The sequence below is a fragment of the Harpia harpyja genome, chromosome 23, assembly GCF_026419915.1.
Source record: "Harpia harpyja isolate bHarHar1 chromosome 23, bHarHar1 primary haplotype, whole genome shotgun sequence".
Classification (NCBI taxonomy): Eukaryota; Metazoa; Chordata; class Aves; order Accipitriformes; family Accipitridae; genus Harpia; species Harpia harpyja.
This window is the reverse complement of record NC_068962.1, coordinates 978,004-1,000,148: the sequence shown is the minus strand read 5'-3', so window position 1 is coordinate 1,000,148 and position 22,145 is coordinate 978,004. Positions and strand designations below refer to the sequence as shown.

Sequence of the window (22,145 nt, the reverse complement as noted above, 5' to 3'; positions counted from 1 at the left end):
GCTCAGTCTGTGTACAGCATTGTGGGCCTGGATTTCTCAGCTCCTTCTTTACTGCCAAATTGTGGTCAAGGTCAGCCTGGATAGGAATAAAGGGAGGGAACAAATGTGAACTCCCAAACTCTGTGCTTTTTATAGTAACTAAAGATGTTCAGAACACCCCACACCTGAATTAGCCAACTTAACTGAGGAACCCCCAAAGGAAGCTAAGCTCCATCACTGGGGAGAAGATGGGCTTCTCCAAGAATAATTCAAATCTTTGGTAGGATGAATTGCCATGTGGACAGGCAGCTAGTGCTGAGATGTGCAGATACAAGCCTCGGAATCTCCTCTTTGCTTTCCATTTGTCCCAGTGGGGGTGTTGACTTCCTGCAGACGATGAAGGCACCTGACACAAACTGCAGTAACCTGCTCATCACAACCAAAGAGGGCTTGATCCTACTGCGGGGACAGGACCTGGAGCCCCGCTGGACCCTGGAACTGCAGAACATCAGCAGGTTACATACTTGGGAATATTTTTCTGTCTTGTTTCTTCCTGTACCATTTCCTGCCTTTTACTTGTAAGCACATGTGCTCCTTAGAAAGCAATTGAGAAGAATTCTCCAAGTCTGCAGAGAAATCTAAGAACTGGAGGTGTGCAGATGCATCGCTGAGCAAGTGAGGAGGGCAGGGGGAGCAAGGAACAGAAGGCTGGAAACCTGAGCTGTGTGCTTGTGAGTGGTCACAAATAAGGGGCTTGATTGAAATACCCAACATAGATGTCATGGGAATGTTGTGGCACTGACATTCAGGGAATTACTGGTGTGTGATTCAGCCCGTCTGCTGTCCAGAGCTGCCAATTGCCAGCTCAGTGGAGAGGAGCTGTTGCATTAGCGATGTTAAGTATTTAGAGAAGGTGTCTGAGTATGGCCCACAGATCTTAATGTTCCTTGAAAGTTGAAAATGAGTTCTCTGATGGCAGTCAGCACACCATCTATACTAAATGTAAACCTTAAAAAAATACTGCTTATCCTCTGATTTCACACATGGAAGTGAAGTAATTTGCCAGATCTCATGGGTTGATAATAACCAGCAATTTCAGCTTGCCCCGTATTAAATGTTTGCAAAGGGTAGTTGGGCACAGTTCAGGGAAATTATGTGGGAAACAAATTGCTTGCTCTGCTATGTAGAGAAAAGAAAGCAGCTCTCAGCCCAGTGTTACCTGACTGTAAAGAGCATCTGTAGGAAGCAGGCATTGGAACTTCATTAAGCAAAAAAAATCGGTGTACAGCTAGGTTTGATATTCATATGTCCACATTCTTGAGGGCTGATGGGTGACATAAGCAATGGCTTTAGGAATGGCTTATGGCTAGTTGATTGTGCTATGGGGAAAGGAGATGGACTAAAAGTGTTTTGGGCCCAGAGTCTGCAGTCTTCTGGATGTGTCTGGGGTCTAGTTTAAAGGGTGAGTGTGTACTGACTAAGCAAAGCCAGTTCATAGATGCTGTAAAATCAGTTATACGCAAAAAATTTCTAAATGGACCCACTACTTAATTGGAAAATTTCTATGGGTTCAAATCAAGAATGGTTGAAAACTGCTTTACCTGTTCCATTCACAGAATCACAGTATGGTTGAGGTTGGAAGGCACCTCTGGAGGTTGCCTAGTCCAGCCTACCTGCTCAAGCAGGCTCAGCTAGAACAAGTTGCTCAGGGCTGTGTGCTGTCAGGTTTTAAATATCTCCACAGATGGAGACTCCACAACCTCTCTGGGCAACTAATATTCCAGGTTGCTGCACTCCAGCCCTGTTTTTTCTGGTTCCGTGACCTCCCAAGGGACAAGAATACCAACACATGTACAGGAGCTGCCAGATAGGCATTGAAAAATAATGAAAGCAATTCCTGTTCAAGACCACTGTGCTGAAGTCCTGGACTGCCTGTTTTCTCAGACTTAAGAGAGACCAAATCTGGTAGACTGAATATATTGTGGACAAGCATTTATTTTAGAGGGTTGGTTTTTTTGGTTTTTTAGGACTTAGAGAAGTTCTGCTTAAGCAACACAGGCTGGGGGACAAATCCAGGTCAGGGGTGTCACCACAGAGTCAAACAGACCGAAACCCAGTTTCTCATCAGACAAAGCTTACGGAGCCAGCTGAGACCTCCCCTTTTCCTGGGTAAACCTGCCCCAAGCACACAACTCCAGCCAGGCAGGCCGAGTCCAGCCCTTTGGGAACAGTCTCTGAGAAAAACAACCTGGTTGCTGCAGATGTGCTGCATTTCCAGATAGCTTTTGACAAGATCCCTGAAAAACCATAAAGGAGAATCAGTAGTCATAAAACAAGGGTGAAGTTCAGAGACCATGAAATTGAGTAAGCAGTTGAAAATTGTGTTGTAAATGGATGTTTCAGATGAGAGAGGATTAATAGCAGGTTGCTGTGGGGATTACTGTTGGGCAGGAATAATTACTAGCCTTCTGGTTCATTTGAGAAAGTGCCCAGGGGATTTTTCAGTTGATTGGTAGCATCTAAAATACATATGTCTGTCTGCATTCAGTTTGTGGGATCTGCCGCTGACTGTAACCCATAAGGGACATGAGAAGAGGCACCTTAGGACAGGTTTTAAGTTTGTGCCCATAGGATAGAGCTACCTACTACTTCCTTTTTGCTACTGGAGAGCTTTCAAGCTACAGGAGCATCCCATGATACTGCCTTGAAAGCATTGGTTCTGGTTGCCAAAGGTGTCTGTAAAGCAAATGACATTGTTTGATGTAGTAAGTATAAATAGTCAAGCCACTGCTGTACTGTGGCATTGCTGTTCAGGAGCCATTCTGGTATGCACATTTTAAAGGGGAAGCTGGAAAAAATTGGAGAAAAGGGCTGGAAAAAATGCTTTAGCATGGAAGATTTAAGTCAGTGGGTTTATATGATCAAAGAGAAGCCTGAGAGGTGAGTTCATAAGCATGTGTAAGTAACAGGAGCTAACAGGCATTTTAATCTTGCCACAGCAAGAACAAGTGCCTTGGAGCGAAAGGCATTCATGTTCAAGAAAATGAAAATGCGGGCATGTTTCTTTAGGTGAGATTAATCATTAGAACTGACTGTCATGAGAAGTGATGAATTCATCTCATCTTTGTATTTCCATAGCAAGCCTCATGGCTGGTAGATCTAGTCAAAGTCAGCCTACTGATACTTGGTTAATTGGGTGAAATACAGCAATCTGTCATAAACGAGAGGATGGAAGGCATATTCTGATGAACCTGCCTTGCCATAAAATCTCTGATCCTGTGAATTTTGAGGAGTTGTTTGTGCTTATTTAGAACCTTGTGTCTAGCTGTGGTGAATTTAAGGAAGACAGAGATAAGAGTCAGAAAGCCAAAGGCAAGCAAGATGGTTAGAAAAGAGTTACAATGAGAGAGATTCAAGTAGTAGCGTTATGTCACCCAGACGGGAGAGGATGAGAGGGGACTTCATTTAAAATGCTGAAGGTTATAAAAAGGCTTGTAAAACTGCCAGAAGTAAGAAAACAAAGAATCATGGGCTGACATTAATGGTGAGTATATTAAGAGCCATTTCTCACAGCTAAGGCGGCTTGGGAAATACACTTTCAGCAGGAGGTCAAATGTGCTGATGCATTTTGAAAGGGCTGGGCAATTTTTTATGACCATAGCAAAACTACAGTTTCTCATGCTAAGGGAAGAATAATAGAGAGTCATGTCTCAGGGTGATAGACAGGTGTCTACACAGCCTATCAAGGATGTCCCCCATATGGATGAAGTGTGGCTAACAAGCACCATGGGCTGTTTGATCATTTTTCACTTTTCTGTTGCACCAACAAATGGTTCCTGACAGAACAGTTCTGAGTGGATGGAAGGTCTGTCTTAGCACAGCAAATCCTGCCTTTTTAAGAGACAAAATGGAGGATGAAAGCAACTGTGCTGCCTCCATCTGAAATCCCTGTTTTTCTGCCATGGTGCTGAGTGTTTCTTTTTCCACATTTGCAGCCAGCCTGTACCAGGTTACTTTGGTGCTGACCAAACTCTGGACTTCATGCTGCAAGCACAGACTGGAGATGGGAACAAAAAGGTAAAACAAGTGAAGGCAAGGAGGGCAGTGGCAGCATAGGAGTGAGGGAGGTTGGGTAGAAAGGGACAATCATTCCCTGGGACAATCATTCCTTGCTCCTTGCTTTTCCCATTTCTGCGGCCGACACTCATCACTGTGTGGCCACAGGCATGAAAGAGAACAGCACAGGCCATGCCACTGCAAGGGGGCTCTCTGTATGCCCACACCTGGACACTTGTTAATGCTAGGTCTCTCCCCTGCCTTGAGGTGGTGGTGATAGATGGCAAATCCGGCCTCCCTGTTTGGAACCAGGAACTCCCATGGCAGAAGCAACAACTCGATGCACTGTCAGTCATGACTTTGGACAAGAAGTCTGTGTTTCTCTTCTGGGCTGATGAAGCACAGCCTGTGTTACAAAGTTTGGTGAGCAAGCATCCTTTCTTCACTTTGAGGCACGTGCAGTCTCTGTCTTATATTCCTAATGTAATTGAACTTTAAACCTGCCATAGAAGGCAGCTGTCAGGGACATCTTTTCCTCTTGCTTTGACACGCTGACTTTTCTGAGCCTGAACGCAGGAGGTTTTGTGTGCAAATTCTTCACCAGAAAGCTTTGTGGACAGAAAGTTTGCATCCACAAAATCAAAACTTTCTGTGTGAATTTCATTTTTTTCTGCAACACTGAGATATTTTTACTGCAGATTTGTTCCCAGCCCCAGAGCACTTCTTCTCTGCATGCAGGCACACAAGTCAGCAGGGAGACTCAAACTTCCAGACTGTAGCTTCACCCATCAAGCTGGCTTTGACAGAGTCAGATCTCAACCTTACCAACCAGAAGTTGTGGAGCAAATTATGTTTTAGAAAAAACACTTTGCAGGATTTCATCTCTGTAAAACCATATAGTTTTTGATTCTCTGATCCATGTAAAGACAGCGCAGTGTCAGAAAACTTCTTTCTTTATTTGGCAAAGCTAAACTCCTCTTTGCTAGCCAGCTGTAACGTTTTTGTCTGTCCTTTGTTCCAACAGCAACCTGGTCCCAGACCTGAGCGCCCAGGGCTGCACCACCTCTATCTCCTCCATCCTGTTTTTCCTACAGTCCTTTTGGACCTCACTAATGCAACAGACAAAGTCATTGCTTCAGCAGGTGAGTACAAATGGAGGAGAAACTACCTAGGCTAAGAGAAATACAGAGGGAGGGGTAGCCGTGAGAAACAATGGGGTGTAGTGCCATTAAAGGTAGCACCTGAGGGATTTCTGAGGTCTGTACAGATCATTCTGCAGTGGCTGGAGTGAGTTTACTTGCCTGTGCTTTACCAATTTCCCCTTCTGTAGAGGTAAAACAATAGCTGCTGAAAGTGAACTGCATTATTGAAGTATGTGCATCTCCTATTCAAGCTCAAAAACATCACCTGGAACCAAACCCTTCCATTTCTGATCTAAATTTAACTTTATTTCCATGGAAAATTTTTAACTTATAATAGTTTTCCCTGATTAACTAAGGTCCATGGAGTTGTAAAGTCAGACTGAATATACCCTCAGTCCAGTGGATGTTTTGACTGAGTAAACACTGTAAGATTTCTTTTGGAAGAAATGTAATCATTTACTCCTCACCAATATTTTCTCGCCCTTTTCTGATGGACCAGTTGGAATTAACGATCTCCAGAAGGATGCATTTCACATCACTGTGACAACAACTGCAACCTCTGAAAAACAGCCAGGATTTCTCTCGGTCAGCAAGCTGGGCCTGAAGTGGGCCATGATGAGTCAAGGTCGAATGGTGTGGCTAAAGGACACCACCACTCCCAAAATCAGCCGTGGAGAAGTGAGGCGATTTCTTGCCCGGCTGAAATTTGTTGACTTTCCTCAGAAGGTGAGTTTGTTCAGGAATCCCTAATGAAATCCAGGCCTTTGAAAACATCTGATCTCTCCACACACAGTTGGGTGCTCTTTGAGATGCAAAGAGCCTGGTGGGATGCAAAGAGTCTGTTTGCAAGATGACTGGCTGCCCCTTTGGGCATAAGCTAGACAGATTTTGAGGCCCAGCTGTACTTTGGCAGTTGGACAAGGAGGAGGATCTTAGAACCAGGGATGCTGATGATAAGGGACTGAGAGGCTCACAGAGGGAACAGAGAGGTGGGACAGGGATCACTTGTTTTGACATGGGCAGACAAGGGTCCTCCATATAGTGGTGCCCAGGTTCAGTTGCTGACCTGTGAATTGCCACTTTCCTCTACCAGACTGGATGATAATAGGTTTTGGCCTTAGTTTTTGTTTGCCTTTCCTTCTGCAGCTCTAGCCTGGTGGTTCCTCAGATTTTGGTTGGACCTGTGGCCTGTATGGGGAATACAGGAAGCTGCTCTGTGGATCTTCAGGAAAACTGCTGTGTAGAGGGACTAAAAGCACTCCCCCCTTCTTCAGCTCTCTGGGGAATGCTGCTGGAGGCAGGTTTGTCCTAGGCAGACCTGTCCTGTACCAGAGGAACCTTGTTCAGCGTCTCCCCCTCCATATGCCGTTCTTGCATGCTTCCCTCCAGGTAATACAGAAATGTGAATTTAGAATTTATATACATACATACATACATATATATATATAAAACCAGGTTTTTTGTATATGTATGTGTGTATCAATTTATACAATATATGTATATTTTTTGTATGTTTAATTTATGAATGAGATTTAGGACACTCCTTTTTATGTCCAGACAGTATTTCCAGGCAGTCAAATAAGCTCTAGGCCTAGAGTGGGCCATGATGACTCAAGGCAAATGGTGTGGCTAAAGGACACCACCTGCTTTAATCTTTATATTTTTGGAGAGAAGCCTCTGTCTGGCTCCTGCAGGGCTAGTCTTGCCTACAACCTTTCCTGTGCTCTCAACCCTGTTCTCCATTCTGTCCCCAAACTCACAAACAAACTAGCTCTCTGGCTGAATCACCTGATCTTGAGAAAGATGGTCCCCACAGCATTTGCCAGCCCTTGTACATGTATATTTCTTTCCCCAGTCCCAAGTTCAGGACAGGTTCATGTGGGTGATGTAGAAGCAAAAAGGTTCACATCTTATTTCTGTCCATCCCTAAACTGTTTATGAAGCCAAAGTGTCACTGTAACATCACACTGCAGTCCAATGGGCTGAGTCCCCCTTTGCAAATGCATCACAGCCCTTTTGGGATAGATTCCCAGCAGATCCCTGCTGGCACTGTGGAGATCACACTAGATCCAGTCACAGCAAAGCTGATTCTCACACCACTGCTGCAGGGTTTAGAGGCTCAGACAGAGGCAGAACTGGAAAGCTTTTTTGTGCATTTTACCCCTATTCTGGGCTCAACCATTCCCTTGCCAGCCCAGCCCTGTGTGCAGTTCCAGGAGGAGCAGACTACCCCCAGGGCACGTTTGCTCACAGTGTGTTTAGTGCTTTGAACTGTGCCTCTGAGTGTGCCATCAGTCTCCTGTGTTGTAGCTGCAGAGCATCTACATGAATTTTTTTGTAATATAAATGACCATATAAAAAGCAACCACTTTGTTGCCCCAGCAGCTCCCCGCAGCGCAGGGCAACAACATAGGAACTGTCTTCCTGGTATGCCTTTCTAGGTCTGACCTTTGACGTTAGGCAGAGCCAGGCTGAGATGAGGATTGCAAAGGACTCTTCCGTCCTCCTGCTGACACGTGCCCTTCCAGCCTCCCTGCACTTCCCTGTGAGTGGTGAGGTGATGGCAGGACTTTGACACTCCCTCCAGATCGGCATATCTACTATGGTTTTGCTCTCCTGGGCTCTTGACACCTCTCCTTGCTGTATCACCCTCTCTCTTCTCTGTCCCTGCATCTCCCTATAAAGCTTCCAGGATAGCCCTTCAGGATTAGCTGTAAGTCCCAAGGCTGGTCCTTGGGCCCTGCTCTCTTAATGTCAGAGCCTGTGAACAGTTTGTATATGTTTAATGGTATTTTTGTGTAAATAGCTTTGTATATATTAGCACAACTGTAGCAGTGGCTCTAGGCCTGGCATTTTCCTCCAGACGGCTTAGTCAGTTAATACAGCTGCCTAATAGGGACTGATAGTGGGAGGACCAGTAACATATGAGGATTAAACAGGAGTGCCCCTTCCCTCCTGTCTAGCCACCACCTTGCTGGGAAAGGTGAAGCGGCTGTTATCTGAAATAGTTATTCTCCTGAGGCTCTTCCTGAGAGAACTGATATTCAAGTGCAGTGATGTTAGCTCCTCCATAATGTGAATTCACCCTGCCTGCACACACACACATCCCCACTGTGAATAAAGAGTCTGTCTGTATATTGTTGGGAAAATGTATTTGAACTGTGAACTGAAGTGGAGCAAATAAATACTCTGTACAGCATCATGTGTCATGTGAACCAGTGTTTCACCTTTGAGAGATTAGGAGTTTGCTTGGTTTGGGGATTGTCTGTGATATTTTTACAATGGAAGAAAGGGGACAAGGTGAAGAGAAACAAAGAAAAAAGCAAAAGCCCAGCCAAGGATTCTTAAAGGTTGTGGAGAAGCACAGTAGAAGGAGACAGATGGGAAAGTACCTCAGAATGGGAGATTTTGGGGGTAAAAGCAAGAAGGGAGCATGTGGGTGTCATTACAGATAGGAAAGAGCAGGAGGGAGATGTCTGAAAGCAACCTCCCATTCCTACTGCAGCAGCACTTTCAATCTAGGGGCAGGGAGAAGAGGGGGGTGGGCCTGGAAATGAAGAATAAATAAGGTGTTCAGAGAGGACTACGGCCAATCAATATGAGCACCGATGCCCTTCACCATAGCACTGAGCCCGGGGGGTTGCTGGAACACAATGTGACACCACCCAAAGAGGCCCAGCACTGCAGTTTGCCAGCTGGATGGCACTGACTATCTATTCCCAGGTGCAATACTGCTGGGATTAGGACATCTGCCTCGATTCTGTCTGAAAGCGCTTGGAGACAGCTGGCACCAGCATGTCCCTCCAGTCCCCTTCCCAGCTGAGGACACCATCAAACCGTGATCAGGGAGGACCCACCCTGCTCCTGTTGGCACTGCTGTTGCCCTGGTGTTCTCTTCTCGCTCCCCGAACCGTGGAGGCAGGAATTGCTCCCCGAGAACTTGCTAACAGTGGTGCTGGTGTTCCGCTCAGCGCTCTCGTGCCTCCCAAACCCCACTGCTCTGCCCCTGCGCGCTCATCCCTAACAGCGATCCTCCCCGATCGTCTGTCCCAAGACCTCATCCAGCTCCAGCTCTGGTTCCCGCTGTAGCACCTTCTGCTGCAGCTCAGAGTAGAAGTCGACTCCCTCAGAGACTGAATGGAGGGGCTTGTCTTGGGGCTCGTAGTAGCTGCTTATCTGCTGCCGTAGGAAGCACTGGTGGTGCTGAGGCTGGTCCTTGAAGCTCCCGTCGTAGCCCTTGATGTGGTTCCTTTTGAACTCCAGCACCGTCTTGGTGTAGGTGTTGAGAGTGGTGACGGCAGAGGCCATGCAGCAGGTGAAGGAGGCCCAGGCCATGCTACAGGAGAGACACAAGAACAGCACGTGCTGTGAGAAGCCAGGTGAGGTCAGGAACTGAACTGCATGCACTGTGATGCACCCTGAGTTGCCAGGCAGAAGCTGCTGGGCATGGACATGAACTAGAAAGACTAAGGCTCGTAACATTACAGTTCTCAGGGGTTATCCCACCACAAGGTCCTTCTTAGATCGGTGGGGTAAATACTGGTTATCCCTGTCTCGGGGAAGGGAGGGATACAGGGAAAATAAAAAGGGCAGCAGGAAAGTCTGTAACTGGTCAGAGCAGGACAGCACAGCTTGAAAGCAAGTTCTAAGTCGCAGGGCTGCTCAGGGTCTTCCTGGCACGAGGCATGCCTACTTGAGCATGGCCAGATGGCCATGCTGACATTCGATGTCCACAGCTGGCACCTCGCACTGGAGTGTTTAAGTCTTAAGAATCAATGTGGTCATTGTGAGTACAGCATTGCAAATTGAGCCTGCACTTTCCATGGGCACTTGCAAGGTTCATCCCGCTGTTTTTCAGGTCAGCTATGGCATATTGGCTGCAGTTGGCTTCTTTAGCCTTTAGAGAAAGAAACCCTGAGCCACCTGCTTTTCACAGCTGCTCTTCCTGGCTACAGTGTCCACATCTTTAAGCATGTGTCTAGGCTTGGTGCTGCAGAAATAGGCCCTCTGGACATTGGTTAGTGAAGATGCCAAACCAGCATGGAACTCATTTAAACTGCAGAAAAACGAGGCATGTTTGAGAGCATCATCACAAGCATGACACTGGCCTTTGCACACAGGGAAGTGCTGAGACCAAACAGCAAACCAGCGTAGGGGCAAACCTGATTAGTAAGCAGGGTTGAAGGCACTTGTTTAGGTGTGACCCCATTTCTTTGCCAGTCCTTGGTAGCTACTCATTTAAGTAACTCAGGAACTGTTTGTTAAAGCAGGGGATGAGGCAAAGACAGGAGATTAGCAGTAGGAGAACCATGGTACACCCCTCTTTGGAAACACAGAAGGTCAAGAAAGGAGGAGGTGGGTTTTGGCAGGGTGTAGCATGGCTGAAGCCCAAACGGCTGGGGAGGTGAAGATGACTTCAGAGCTCACGCACTAGAATGCCCAGCCGTAGTCCCATGAGTGCGGTCTCCAGTCCTCTGGTCCCAGATTAACTGTTGCCTGGAAGACTTGAGTGTACATCATGTGTGCCACCATCCCAAGGAGACCTGGATGCAAAAGACAAAAAAGTGAAGGAGTTACAGCAGGAGCCAGAGCAGCATAGTTCAGCCTCGCGCGGGAGGGGAGGCTCTCCTGCTGCTGCGATTCCAAGCCTGCAGTAACACACCTGACAGCACCGAGGAGACAGCAGCAAAGGCGTTGAGCTTCAACCCACAGACAGGATTGCCAGTATGCAGCATTTCCACCATCAGGAGGATGAAGCTGATGAGCAGCAAGCTGATGTACAGCATCTCTGATCCCAGCGACAGCCACAGGATTCCTGCCGGGAACCAGAGACTTCTCACAGCAATGCAGGATGGCTTGTTCAAGGGAGAGTACTCCCCCTTCCCAACCCAATCCTGAAAGGATGTCCTCTGGAAAGAAGGGAAAGAAGGAAAACAACAAACACCCAAAAGCAATCCCCCTAGGCTGTAAACAAGGGCTCAAAGGATGCTGAAGGAGACAGAGAGTCTGTCACAGAAGATGGCTTGGCTAGTCTGGCGTGGGAAAAGCTGAGAGGAACTAAAATGCTGTCTGTAAAGAAGCCAGCATTATTTATAAACAGCAAGGAGGAAACCAAGGGAAAAAAGATGGGGGAAAGCTGTTGAGTATTAGAACAACACCTAGTGGTCATAGGTTGGCCACGAACACATCTGAGCTGGATGTTAGAAGGTTCTTACCCATTAGCGTAGTGACCTTCAGAGTAGGTTTCTAATCACACCAATGGAAGCAAACAACTTTTAACCTGGGACTCAACTGGTTAAGTAAAGAACTGTATGGTGCACTCACAGCTGTGGCTGGGACCTGGCCTCTGGAATTCAGGAAGCCCCTTGCAAGCCTGTATTTCTCACTGAAACCCCAATTAAAAAGAAACTACATTCCTTGGGGTGGATATCCAGCTAGGGCAATAATGTTCACCACTCACCCTGCTGCTTGCACAGAGTGCAGGTACTTTCATGCTGGGATTATGAGTGGGGCTCACTGTGCAGTAGGACTTGGATGAGAAAGAGAAAAGGCACTCTGTAATGCTGGGCTGTGGTAAAGCACAGGATCCACTGAGGAAGAAATATTAATCCGGCAAATGAAGCAGCACTGTGAACACTACTGTTAGCAACTATTCATGGCCATAGAGGAGACATTCAACTGGGGAAAAGGAGTGTGAAGACAACCCTCATTAATGTGGCACTGACTTGACGCCTCAACGTCATTAGTGCCACAGAGTCACCCAGCTCTTTAGCAGAAATTGATGAGCTGCATTCCCTGCTTAAAGGAGCTGGCTTCCTTGCTGCAGCACAATCAGGGAGACTACTTCATTAGAGGTCAGACTGCCAAAAGTGTCCTGGAGGCTGCAAGCACCACACATGCACAGAGGTCTCTGCATCATCCCTGTGAGTCCAGGCTCCCCACACATGCTGTGCGATCTGGTCTTGTAATGCTGCCCACGTAATGTGGAGCTGCTCTCCACACACCCAGCTCAGCCAGCCCAGCCTGCAATCAGCAGTCACACCACATTCTCCAGCGCTGCCCCAACTATATAATGGCAGCTGCGCTGGAGGCCAAGGTCATCTTCGGATGATGCTATGTGCAGGAAGGGGCGAAAGCGGGTGGTAGAGCTGATAAGACCACAGTGTCACTACGGGTGTCATGCTTAAGCTCACAGTGATCTTCCAATTAATTTGTAGGAGCTCAATGCCTTACAGAGCATGGCCTTTCTATCAATGTTGGGCTGCAATTAGACAAGGAGCAGTAGGAGTGTGAGGGGGGACAGACAGAAAGATTTACAAAGACATGTAATCTGGTTGCATAAACCTCCTTTCTTAGGAAAACAGCCTATAAGGAAGACATTGGAAGCAACAGAGCCAGAGGCCTGGGCAGGGAATGAAGCACAAGGAGGTGAGAAAGAAGAAAAATGCATTTCTAGTCCCTGTGAAGTGAGCATTTTGTGGTAAATGCAAGAGTCATTCAGTAAATGCAGTTAAGGGATTCATTTTATGACAGAGTGGAGATCTGCATGACTTCAAAATGATCTTGTAACACCAGCAGTATTTGAATTGTGTGAACACTGTTTCCCAAAAGAATAAGCAGGGGGAGGTTTTTCTACCCTGCTGTTGTGCCAAGAGTGACCCAGGTTAATCCGCAGAGCGATGCCACTGCACGCTACTCGCACTGGACCACTCACCTGGGAATGCGCATCGCTTTATAAAAGCAGGTCAGCAGTCTTTGCCAGTGTTTTGAAAATAGGGGAAACAAGGCAGAAAAAGAAGAAGTGAAGTACATATCTCCCTGCTGGCTGTTATGATTCCCCAGCATTTGTTCCAGCCCTTGCTCTCATGGCTTGAACGCTGACACAGGCTCAGCACCCCAGGCCTTTCCCTTCACATAGGAACATCCTCTGAATTGACTTGCCTCCAGCCTCCATCTCAGGGTATAGTTAGCAAGCCCACACCAATTGAAAAGCTTTCAGTAAGTAAAATCTCCATCGCGTAGGTACACATACATCCAGGTATACTGAAGTTATCCCCAGGATGATTTGAAACCTGTGACAATGACAGGAGGGGTAAGCTCTCCAACCCAAATGAAGTTTTGTGTTTGATGAGACAAGGACTTCACCGTGAAAGTGTAACCTTCAGATGTCCTCTTATCACAAAGTAAGAGGTGATTTAGCTTCCAGAGTCAGGCCCCAAAACTGAAGCACTGAGTCAACATGTAGCGTATGTGGGAGTGACTGCCCTCAGGTGGCATGCATCCCCTTCCTGCTGACTACAGCAAGATGACAAGCTCAGACTGGGAAACTTATTAGATGAGACAAATCCCACTTAATATGGGAGGGCGTCTGAGGTTTCCAGCACTGACCTCACAGATGGCAGAGGTTTAGGCAAATATCTGGGAGGAAATCTTGGCTCCTTTAGCAACCATGAGGCCAGGATTCCATGCCTGGCTCTTTGGGGACCCACCCTGCTGTCCTCACACAGGCGAAATGTTGCAGGTCCCCCATCCCAAGGAGGTGCACTGGGCAGCTACAGTGAGGTATGGGGATTTGCTCTTACCTCTCTCTGCTGGTGGTGAAAGCTCAATAAAGCTACGGCATTTCTCTTCTGAAACACAAAGCCAAAGGTATTAGTTTGCAAAACAATGCAGGGTACATAAGGGAAAAGAAAATCTCTTCCTCTCATTCTCTTTTCACTGCATAGCTCCAGTCATCCCTGAGTCTACCCATCAGATCTTCTCACCTCTGCTCTCTTTCTGACCATCTCTCCAGACCTTCACTGGGGCAAGGTAGGGGAAGGCAATGTCTGCCTGGAAAACTAGAAGTGGCCTTTCCAGCAAAAAACTTCAGCAATTTGTAAATCTTACAAGCCTCTGGTGAATATAAAAATCTGTTGCTACTCATTCACAACATTACTGTTGGTCAGGTCTATTAAGGGTGTTGCTTATAACAGACTGCAGACCCACCACTTCTGCTGAGGATGTGAATTCCCACTCACCCCAGTCTCAGCAGAGCAGTTCTAGCGCTGCTTCCCAAAGAAGAAAGAAAAAAAAATCTTCCCAAGTGAAATGCTGCATGACAGAGATGTGAGTCCCTCCTTCTGTGGCAGAGAATCACACAGAAATACAGTCTTCTGTCCTCACATTTTAGGCATGCTATTTGGACAAATGGTGTTCATACTTGCTTTGGCTTTTTACGTTGGCCAGATGCAAACTATTGTCTTAGCTGAGAATCCATCATTATTATCTGTAAGTCTTTCTTACTGCATTACTGCATTTGAGGGTCCTCTCCTCTACTTGGCACAGTATTTTCTCCCAGAAGTATCAGCCTGCTGCTTTTCATGTAAGAATCTCATTTTCTTAATTTCTATCCCCAGTTCTAATCTCTCCCAATCTCCTGTATTACTTCTGTCATCCACAGCTCTCAGGACACTACCCAATTTAGTGCCATCTGCAGTCCTCATTAACTTGCAGTTTGCTACTTCACCTAGAACTTTAATGAGGTTATTCAGTAACGGCTCATCTAAACTGGTCCTGAGATTAGCCTGAATAATGAAATCCTTTCTCCAGCTCAACTCGAATTCCTTTTGCTCATAGTAGCCCCTTTGTTGTTGTTGTTGTCTATGCACTTGCTTCAAACACCCACAGCGGCGGGTGGGTTGTACTGGATTTACAGGAAGCAGGGGACTGAGACTGACTGTGTGCTCTACCCCATGCTCTGCTGCAATCCAGATGTAACACGCTCTCTGTGTTCGTTCAGGCATCGGGGTTATTCCAGGGCTGCCCGGTGGCCAGTCAAGTCTTTCAGAGAAAGCTGTCAAGGGATGTAGTCCCATTCCCACAAGCACCATGGAAACACACCCCCAACCCAAACCAGTCCCAAATAAACACATCTCCTTCCGCAGCATGTCTGGAAATCTCGGAATGAAACAGCCCTCTCGTTAGGACATGAGAGTTTCAAGCACATTCCCTCCTGCTCCCACCCCCCTTCTGTCTGCTTTTATTCACCAGTTCTTTATTTTCAAACTCTGACAGCAACAGATAAGAAAATGAGAAATGCTATACTAGAACGGTGGCTTAGTTAAAGAAGGTGAGAGGTTTGTGCTCGGGGAGAGCTGAAGGGAGGGCGGTGGGCTCAGGGGAATGGGCCTGATGAAAGTGATTTTCATCACTTTATCTTTAGATACAAATCTCCCTGTTGGCCACCTTCCGGGTCAGTTCTGATCCTTGATGTGTGTGCCAGGCCGTAAAGAGCATCTGTGCACTGCAGAGCATCCACCCGTGCTGGAGCAGCACGGGCTTCAGCAGAAGGACTTCAGCAGGGCTGGGCAGGAGCAAGGCAAAGGGGAAGGGAGGCACCAAAGGGGTCTCGTACGGGTTGCACGACCAGCCCCTCGCACGCCAGGCTTTACAGTGCCAGTCCCACATGGTCAAAAAATCACAACTGAAACCTGCCACAGTATCACCAAAGCAACTGAAAAAGTTACAACACGGCAGCTCTAATCCTCAGGTCAATTTGCCTCCTGACTTTAGTTCCTCTGGGTTCAGATCCTCCAGGTTTTCTCTGTATCTGTAAGGCAGGACTTCTCTTTCCCTCTTTAATTTCTTTTTAAGAAAAGCCCAGTCCCTGTTCAATTCACAAAACCTCTCAGTGTGGTGATCTAAGGAGAACACCAACTATTGCAGTCCTCACATTGATAACTATAAATTGACAACACTGCATAAAATCACCTTGCTTAGGTTTCTGAGGGGACACAAATGTGCCCTGGAGAGCATGAAGTAAGCCATGAGTAGGAGTGGACATATAGGGAAAGGGAAAGCAGGCTCACTCCAGTTCACATCAGGATGAATGATGCCATCACAAAGTCACTGCCACCACCACCACCACTTGCACTTCACAGCCCCTGTCGTAGACCGAAGGGCACACCAGAGACAGCCATTCTCCCTTGCCCCCCTCTGTAAACATTCCAATGAAGGACAGAAATATAACGACCACAGCAGCACAGGGCCGATGCCATCTGGGAAAATGACGAAGGCTTTTCTCCCAAGGGTTGTCAGCCTCCCACCTTTCATTTCCAAACTCCCGTGGAGTAAATACAAGGGAAGAAGTTGTGGCTGCCTGGGCAAGACGCTACCTGGCCCTTCCATGCTCTCTTCACAGGAAAGCCACATCCCCGTGTGGAAGTATTTGAAGGCAAAGCGGTCATCCCCGGTCTCCCAGCTGTAGTGCACCACATCCTGGGATGAAACATTGCTAGCACCTGCATCAGGCGGCATGGGGACACCAATGCACTTGGTGGCTTTGCTCTTCCCACACAAAGGCTTGGGCACTTTCTGGGTCCCGGTGCACCAGTAGCTGCCGAGCAAGGCGGTGGTGGAGAGGCTGAGAGCCAGCAGGTTCAGGATGACAGCCAGGAAAGCACGGCGCCATGGCAATCCCTTCAGCAGCTCCATCTACAACACACAAACGGGAGGGACGGTCACACCAGCCACTTGTCCCACCTAGCCTTACGAATCCCAGCTCTTCCCAGCGCGCACCTATGGGGAGGGGATACGAGCACCCTGCCCTCCTCGCAACATCCCAACAGCTCACCCAGCACAGAAGAACCATTTCCTGAAAGCCAGGGCGGTGGAGCAATAGGTCAGCTTCAACCATTTCAAAGTACACTGAATATCTGTACTGGAGAAGAGAGGGTGACCCAGCAGACACAGCAGGGCTGAACGCATCGGGGGGTGTGAGCACATGAGCAAAATGAAAAGGACATCATATTCACTCCATCTCAGAGATGGTAGGAAAAAAACTGTTAACCAACTTCCCCAAATACCATGTGTTGCCTTTAGATGGGGCATGATGAATGCTCTGTCCAACGAAATGAGAATTCTTGCTGCCAAGTGTCCCAAAACACTTCTTCAAGCAGTTCATTACTGTAACTAGGGAGGTAGGGAGTGTATTGATTTCACAGTGGGGAAAGGCAGGAAAATGTTCCCAGATCACTGGAGGTCACACATCAAAGCAGTGACCTGCTCAGGACGGAGACCCAGCTATCCAGAGGGGGCAGCTCGAGTTCAAACCCCAGAGCAGCACCTCCCACCTGAGCAAGCACTGCTCTGCACACCAGAAATTTGGTAGGGTGGTGGGACGACAGTGTCTCTGCTCTCACATAAAGTGCCAAAGGGTGGGTTTTTTTAAGAGCAAACATTGCCACAAACACTCTTCCCAGTTTCATCTCATCAGGAAAAAGTAATTTAGAAAGCAGTTTGTGTACCAGAGTCCTGTGGTCTTTCTCACTCAGAGGGAAGCTTAAGATTTTACGATTCCTACAAAACCTTGCACTGACTTCTGAGAACCCCAACTTATCACTCCATGGATTGATTAGATGTCATCCACCCACACATCAACTTTCATGTCATCAACGCATGCCTCTTCCCACATGGCACTCCCTATGTTTGGCACAACTTCATCCAGATACTCCCACCTTTTCCTATTTATGACTCTCAAAATCTATTTGCCCATGAATAGATTCAGTTTGTGCAGACAGTGCTTGCTGCCGGTCCTCTTCACATAACTTCGGTTGACTCACCCAATGCTGAACGTGTGAGAAAGGCCCAGCGTACTGTGGACACCACTATAAATAAACGATACGAGACTGAGCTTTGCATTGTTTGTGACTGCACCATAGCTAAAAGTGGTGCAGTTAGAAGCATTTGTTCTGCTAACCAGCAAGCTCGGAAATGTGGTCAATAAAGATGATACTGAAGCTCCTCTTGGAAAGCAGGACTTCACTACCATCTCATCACACTGAGGAAACAGTAACTGATCCAGAACACTATCGTCAAAGGCAAGAAAATACCCAGCTCCTGAAAAATTCCTGTATTGTTTTATGCTCTGGCTTCTTTTTTCTCTTCACCAGAGCATTTCTTTCTTTCAGCAATGGAGATGCTGCACCCTGGAGATGGTAACATCTTAGTGATATCATAACTAATGACTTCCATGATCTGAAGGCATGTTGGGTATCACCATTTTCACAGAGCAGTTACCTACTAGGAACAGTTAATTATGTGAAGGTTTCTGGCTAAGGTTGGTGGCAAATTCCTCACTGAAGGTTTTTTTCAGTGCAAAATTTGGCTTATGATTGAAAAGGAAATTACAGATAAAATTGCTCTCCTCAAAAACACGATTTTCATCTGAAAATAGAAACCTTCAGTACACAAAGTTTTTCAGTTTTTCATCAATGCTTGATTATAAGATTTTCTGTCATCAGGTTTCAGTTTGCTCATGCTTTTATTTAAAAAAAAAAAATCTTTCCACTCATAATATTGACAAAAATAATTTTTCTAATTTAAATCTTCGATAGTGGGAAAAATATTCTCTCCAGTTGATTTGTGATAGTAGTTGAAAGGCCATATGATTTCAGAACAAGTGATAACAAAAAAGGGAAACAAATATAAGAAACAAATGAGTCAGAAGGAGGAACTGGATCAAGGATGCAGAGGACATAGGGAATGAGAAGCAAATCTGAACTACTCCTTCATGAGAACATTGTCACTAAAGTTTCCCTCCATAAAAGCCAAGCACTTACTGACAATAACTGACCACAGTATCTAGATAACCCCAAAAGGAAAGAGAGTTGAATTTACCTTGGCAGCAAGTCCTCGAAGTCCTGTTAATTTGGAGGAGAAACACAGAAATGGCACTCACGCTTTGTCTGCTGGTTTGCTCATCTCTAGATCCTCCAAGAAACCCAATTGCTACAAAACCCCTTTCTCCTTTGTCTCCTCCCCTCCTCCCTCACCCCCCACCCCCAAGTGATTATTAAATGCTATCCCTCCAGCCAGCAGCTGTTTTGTGTAAAATGGTCATTTTGTAATCCACAATGCAATCACAGCACAGCTGTTCTGGGAGATTATATGGGAAGTGATTGGTGCTGCAGGCTGGGATTAAGTGCAGAAGGGTGACCTGTATTGACTGAGTAGAAAGTTTCTGTAAAAACCAGATAGATCCCAGCCATCTCCATGTGGTGGCTCTTTGGGAGCTTGTATGGAGCGAGCTGGTGGCTCTCTGGCCGGTGCTTCAGGGGACAAGTGACCTTAGCTCAGAAACTACCAGCACCCTTGGCATCAGGTCACCCCTTGCCCTGTGCAGTGTCTCAGCAGAATGGCAAAGGCCACAAGCCCCCCAGCCCTGGGGTACCAGCTGCAGAAAGGGGAGAAGGAAAAAATGGGGAAAGTTTATGCGACTACATCTGCTGTGAGGACTGAGGATTTCAGACCCTGAAGAGATGCCAATCCAGCTCTCCCCATGGGCGCATCACCACCGTGACAGAGGTATGTGAAACAGTCACGAGTCAAAAAAGTCTAAAACTCAAAGGGTGGGAGCATGGGGAAGACTGTCGGCGTCCCTCATAGTGGCACCAAGGCACAAAGTTCCCCTGGAACTTCCCAGCTCCTAGCAGCTTCACATTGGATGACTGTGGGAAGCTAGAAAGGAGAGACAGGAAGATTCACACTCACCCCAAGTTCCCTCTGAGCTCTTGCCCTGAAAGTTTAAAGGCTCCCACAATACCTGAGGGCGTTGATACACCTCGTTTGGTGTCAGAACAGTGAAAAGTAAGAATGGCATCACCTCTCATGAGAACGAACGGTCGCTAGCGGGCATGGAGCAGCACCGCATCGAATCAAACTGCAAGGGAGAGGAGCATCCCGAAGGCACGCACCCCGTCTTCCCCACAGAGGCTTTGCCCAGTGCCAAGCGGGTGAGGCTCCCACCACCACTGGGACGGAGCGAGGCAGATTCCCTGCCCGCCTGCCCTGCTGCTCTGCCGGGACAGAGGACACCAGGGGTCCGCCTGCTCTCATCCCCGCTTCCAAGGGCAGAGCCCGGAGCCCGGTGACACCAGCTCTGGGTGACGCACCGCCGTGACAGTCCCGCACAGCACAGGCGCAGACGGAGCCGGCAGGTTCGTGGTCCCGCACGTGGGCTCTGCTGTCACGGGCTCCTGACCCCTCCTGCCCTGAGCAGAATGGTCCGTAGCTCTGCGGCTATTTTAATCCCCATCACTGCATAAACTCCTCTAATATAGATAATCATTTCTAAGACGGGCTAACTGAAAGCAATGCTAAATGTTTCTGTGCTCCATGGACAGTCTGCAGGTTTTTTGATTAATAACGAGGTTCTGTTGGACACAGGTGTACTTAATTTGCTGAAGTAGGTAGAACAGCAGCTGATGCTGTTTAAAAGGGGAGTGGAAATCTTTATTTTTTTTTCATTGGTCAGTCTCTCTGCATCTGGACACCTTAAGTTTGGCTTCTAAATAGTAAAAAAAAGCCTGGGTTTCAGGCTCAAGAATAGATAAAGTCCATCTCTCTACTGATAATCCTTAATGTTAACATGTTCCTAATTTTAAGCTTGCTGAGAGTCTCATTAAAATCCAGGATGTTATGTCAGTTTCTAAAGCTGGGATCACAGCATATATATTGATGAAATGAGACTGAATTAGATTTATAGGGATAAGAATTCAGATTTAAAAATAAATTAATCAGAAATATGCTATGGTTTCAAAAATATACGCATATCAGATTTAGTATTCTGAATAATGGCAGATATTTATCCTTCCAGAAGATGGCAATCTTTCTCTAGCCTTTGTTTCGGGAGTCCCTGCTGCTCACGTGTGCTGGGACTTCTGTTCCTTCCCTTTATGTTTTTCCCCCCTTTATCCTCCTCTTTTTCCATTTCTATGAACGCAGCTTCTTTACCTCAGCTGGGGACATGGCGGGGGTGAGTTATCTTTGAGTTATCTGAGCCTGGGGAGACTTCTGAAATCACTGGGGAAAGAAAAAAGCAGGAATGAATGGAGGAGCTTAGTAGGGCATTTGCTCTAACTTCTGCCCTGCACAGAACTATTCTTTTTAATATATTTTCCAATATTTTGTCAAGTACCATATTAACTTTCTCAACGTGTTTCCATCCCCAGATTATTGCACACAGCTCATGGAACATAAACACTAGAGCACATTTCCTGATGTTCAACAAACTTCCCTCAGCAAAATTTTATGGTGTTTTTTTTTTTTAAAATCTCCCTTCCAGCCTCTCCTTAATCTGACCAATTATGGACAGGAAAACCAAGCTGTATCTGTCTTTCACCCTGTTGTGCCTTCGAGTTTTCTCCTCTCTGATATTTCCCACCATAACTTGGCTTGGCTAGAGGTTTTGGATGTCTCTTTCTCTTTGAACTCAGCAGCAGCCAGTCCCTGGTGACTCCTTTAAAGTTCGCCCATTGAAGTGAATGCCCATAGCAGTTGATTTCCTGCGCAATCAGCCAAGCGCTTGGCTTATAGAAACAAAACAAGGAAACGAAACGCAAAACACAGTCTTAGCACAACACCTCTGTGGAGATTGCCAACTCTAAAAAAGCCCGGGTGTTTACAAGTGATGCATTTTTTTACTCTGGCTGTATCACACACGTACTTAGGGTGTATCCTGCCCCAAAGGGACACCCTCAACTCCCAAGGCTGTTGGTGGAAAAGAAAAGCGAGCAGCCCTTACCAGAGAGGGCCCAGAAACTGCAATACTTAACTGGCAGGTCTCAAGAGGCATGCGGCTCTTCGTAGCCCTCCATGCAGCACTCCTCCCCGGGGATGGCAGGGATCATATGCTGTCCCGACACTGGCTCTTCAGCTGTCCTGAGGAGGAAAAGAGAGGAGGAAGAGCAGCTATTTACACCAGAACTCGCTCTGTGAAACCTGGACAAAGACGGGCTCATACTCACCCCTCATTCCACACATTCCTTGCACGTGACACTTCCCACCGCTCCTGGTTTTGCTGTTTTTACAGGAAGACCGTCCAGCGCTGCGGTCCCCTCCCTTATTGCCACACAGAAAGCAGGATGGCTCCGGGTGGCAGTGACACTGAGGGAGCCAGACTTCGCAAACCCAGTGACAGACTGCAAA

The 22,145-nt window shown here is 47.0% G+C and overlaps 2 protein-coding genes across 8 annotated transcripts in view; one reads left to right on the top strand and one right to left on the bottom strand.

Annotated features, from left to right (window-relative positions):
* Window positions 1-12,704, top strand: part of FAM234B (family with sequence similarity 234 member B) — a 26,404-nt gene extending 13,700 nt beyond the window's left edge. For 2 of the 4 annotated variants that reach the window (XM_052774779.1, XM_052774780.1), the window contains exons 8-13: window positions 351-494; window positions 3,975-4,056; window positions 4,303-4,458; window positions 5,060-5,177; window positions 5,677-5,903; window positions 6,324-8,376. In XM_052774779.1, the coding sequence (XP_052630739.1) occupies window positions 351-494; window positions 3,975-4,056; window positions 4,303-4,458; window positions 5,060-5,177; window positions 5,677-5,903; window positions 6,324-6,329 (733 nt within the window). In that variant the 3' untranslated portion in view covers window positions 6,330-8,376. Of the gene's footprint in view, window positions 1-350; window positions 495-3,974; window positions 4,057-4,302; window positions 4,488-5,059; window positions 5,178-5,676; window positions 5,904-6,323; window positions 8,377-12,533 lie in introns of those variants that run through there. The other 2 variants (XR_008233218.1, XR_008233219.1) reach the window with 2 other exon arrangements.
* Window positions 8,311-22,145, bottom strand: GSG1 (germ cell associated 1). Of its 4 annotated transcripts, XM_052774783.1 has the most exons (7): window positions 21,965-22,145; window positions 21,742-21,878; window positions 16,334-16,652; window positions 13,760-13,807; window positions 10,840-10,992; window positions 10,609-10,720; window positions 8,311-9,513 (listed from the first exon to the last, which is right to left on the bottom strand). In XM_052774783.1, exons 2-7 carry the CDS (start codon window positions 21,790-21,792, stop codon window positions 9,198-9,200), a joined length of 999 nt encoding a protein of 332 aa, XP_052630743.1. In that variant the 5' UTR covers window positions 21,793-21,878; window positions 21,965-22,145; the 3' UTR covers window positions 8,311-9,197. The 4 variants fall into 4 exon arrangements, with proteins under 4 accessions (XP_052630743.1, XP_052630741.1, XP_052630742.1 ...); XM_052774781.1 differs by lacking the exons at window positions 21,742-21,878; window positions 21,965-22,145 and adding an exon at window positions 20,952-21,727 and having other exon boundaries at window positions 16,265-16,652; XM_052774782.1 differs by lacking the exons at window positions 21,742-21,878; window positions 21,965-22,145 and adding an exon at window positions 18,837-20,050 and having other exon boundaries at window positions 16,265-16,652.

Coding starts and splice junctions, on each gene's coding strand:
- GSG1 (XM_052774781.1), bottom strand. Junction 10,993..13,759: donor TTCACCACCAGCAGAGAGAG/GTAAGAGCAAAT, acceptor GGTTCCCGGCAG/GAATCCTGTGGCTGTCGCTG. Junction 9,514..10,608: donor GACTACGGCTGGGCATTCTA/GTGCGTGAGCTC, acceptor TCTCTCCTGTAG/CATGGCCTGGGCCTCCTTCA.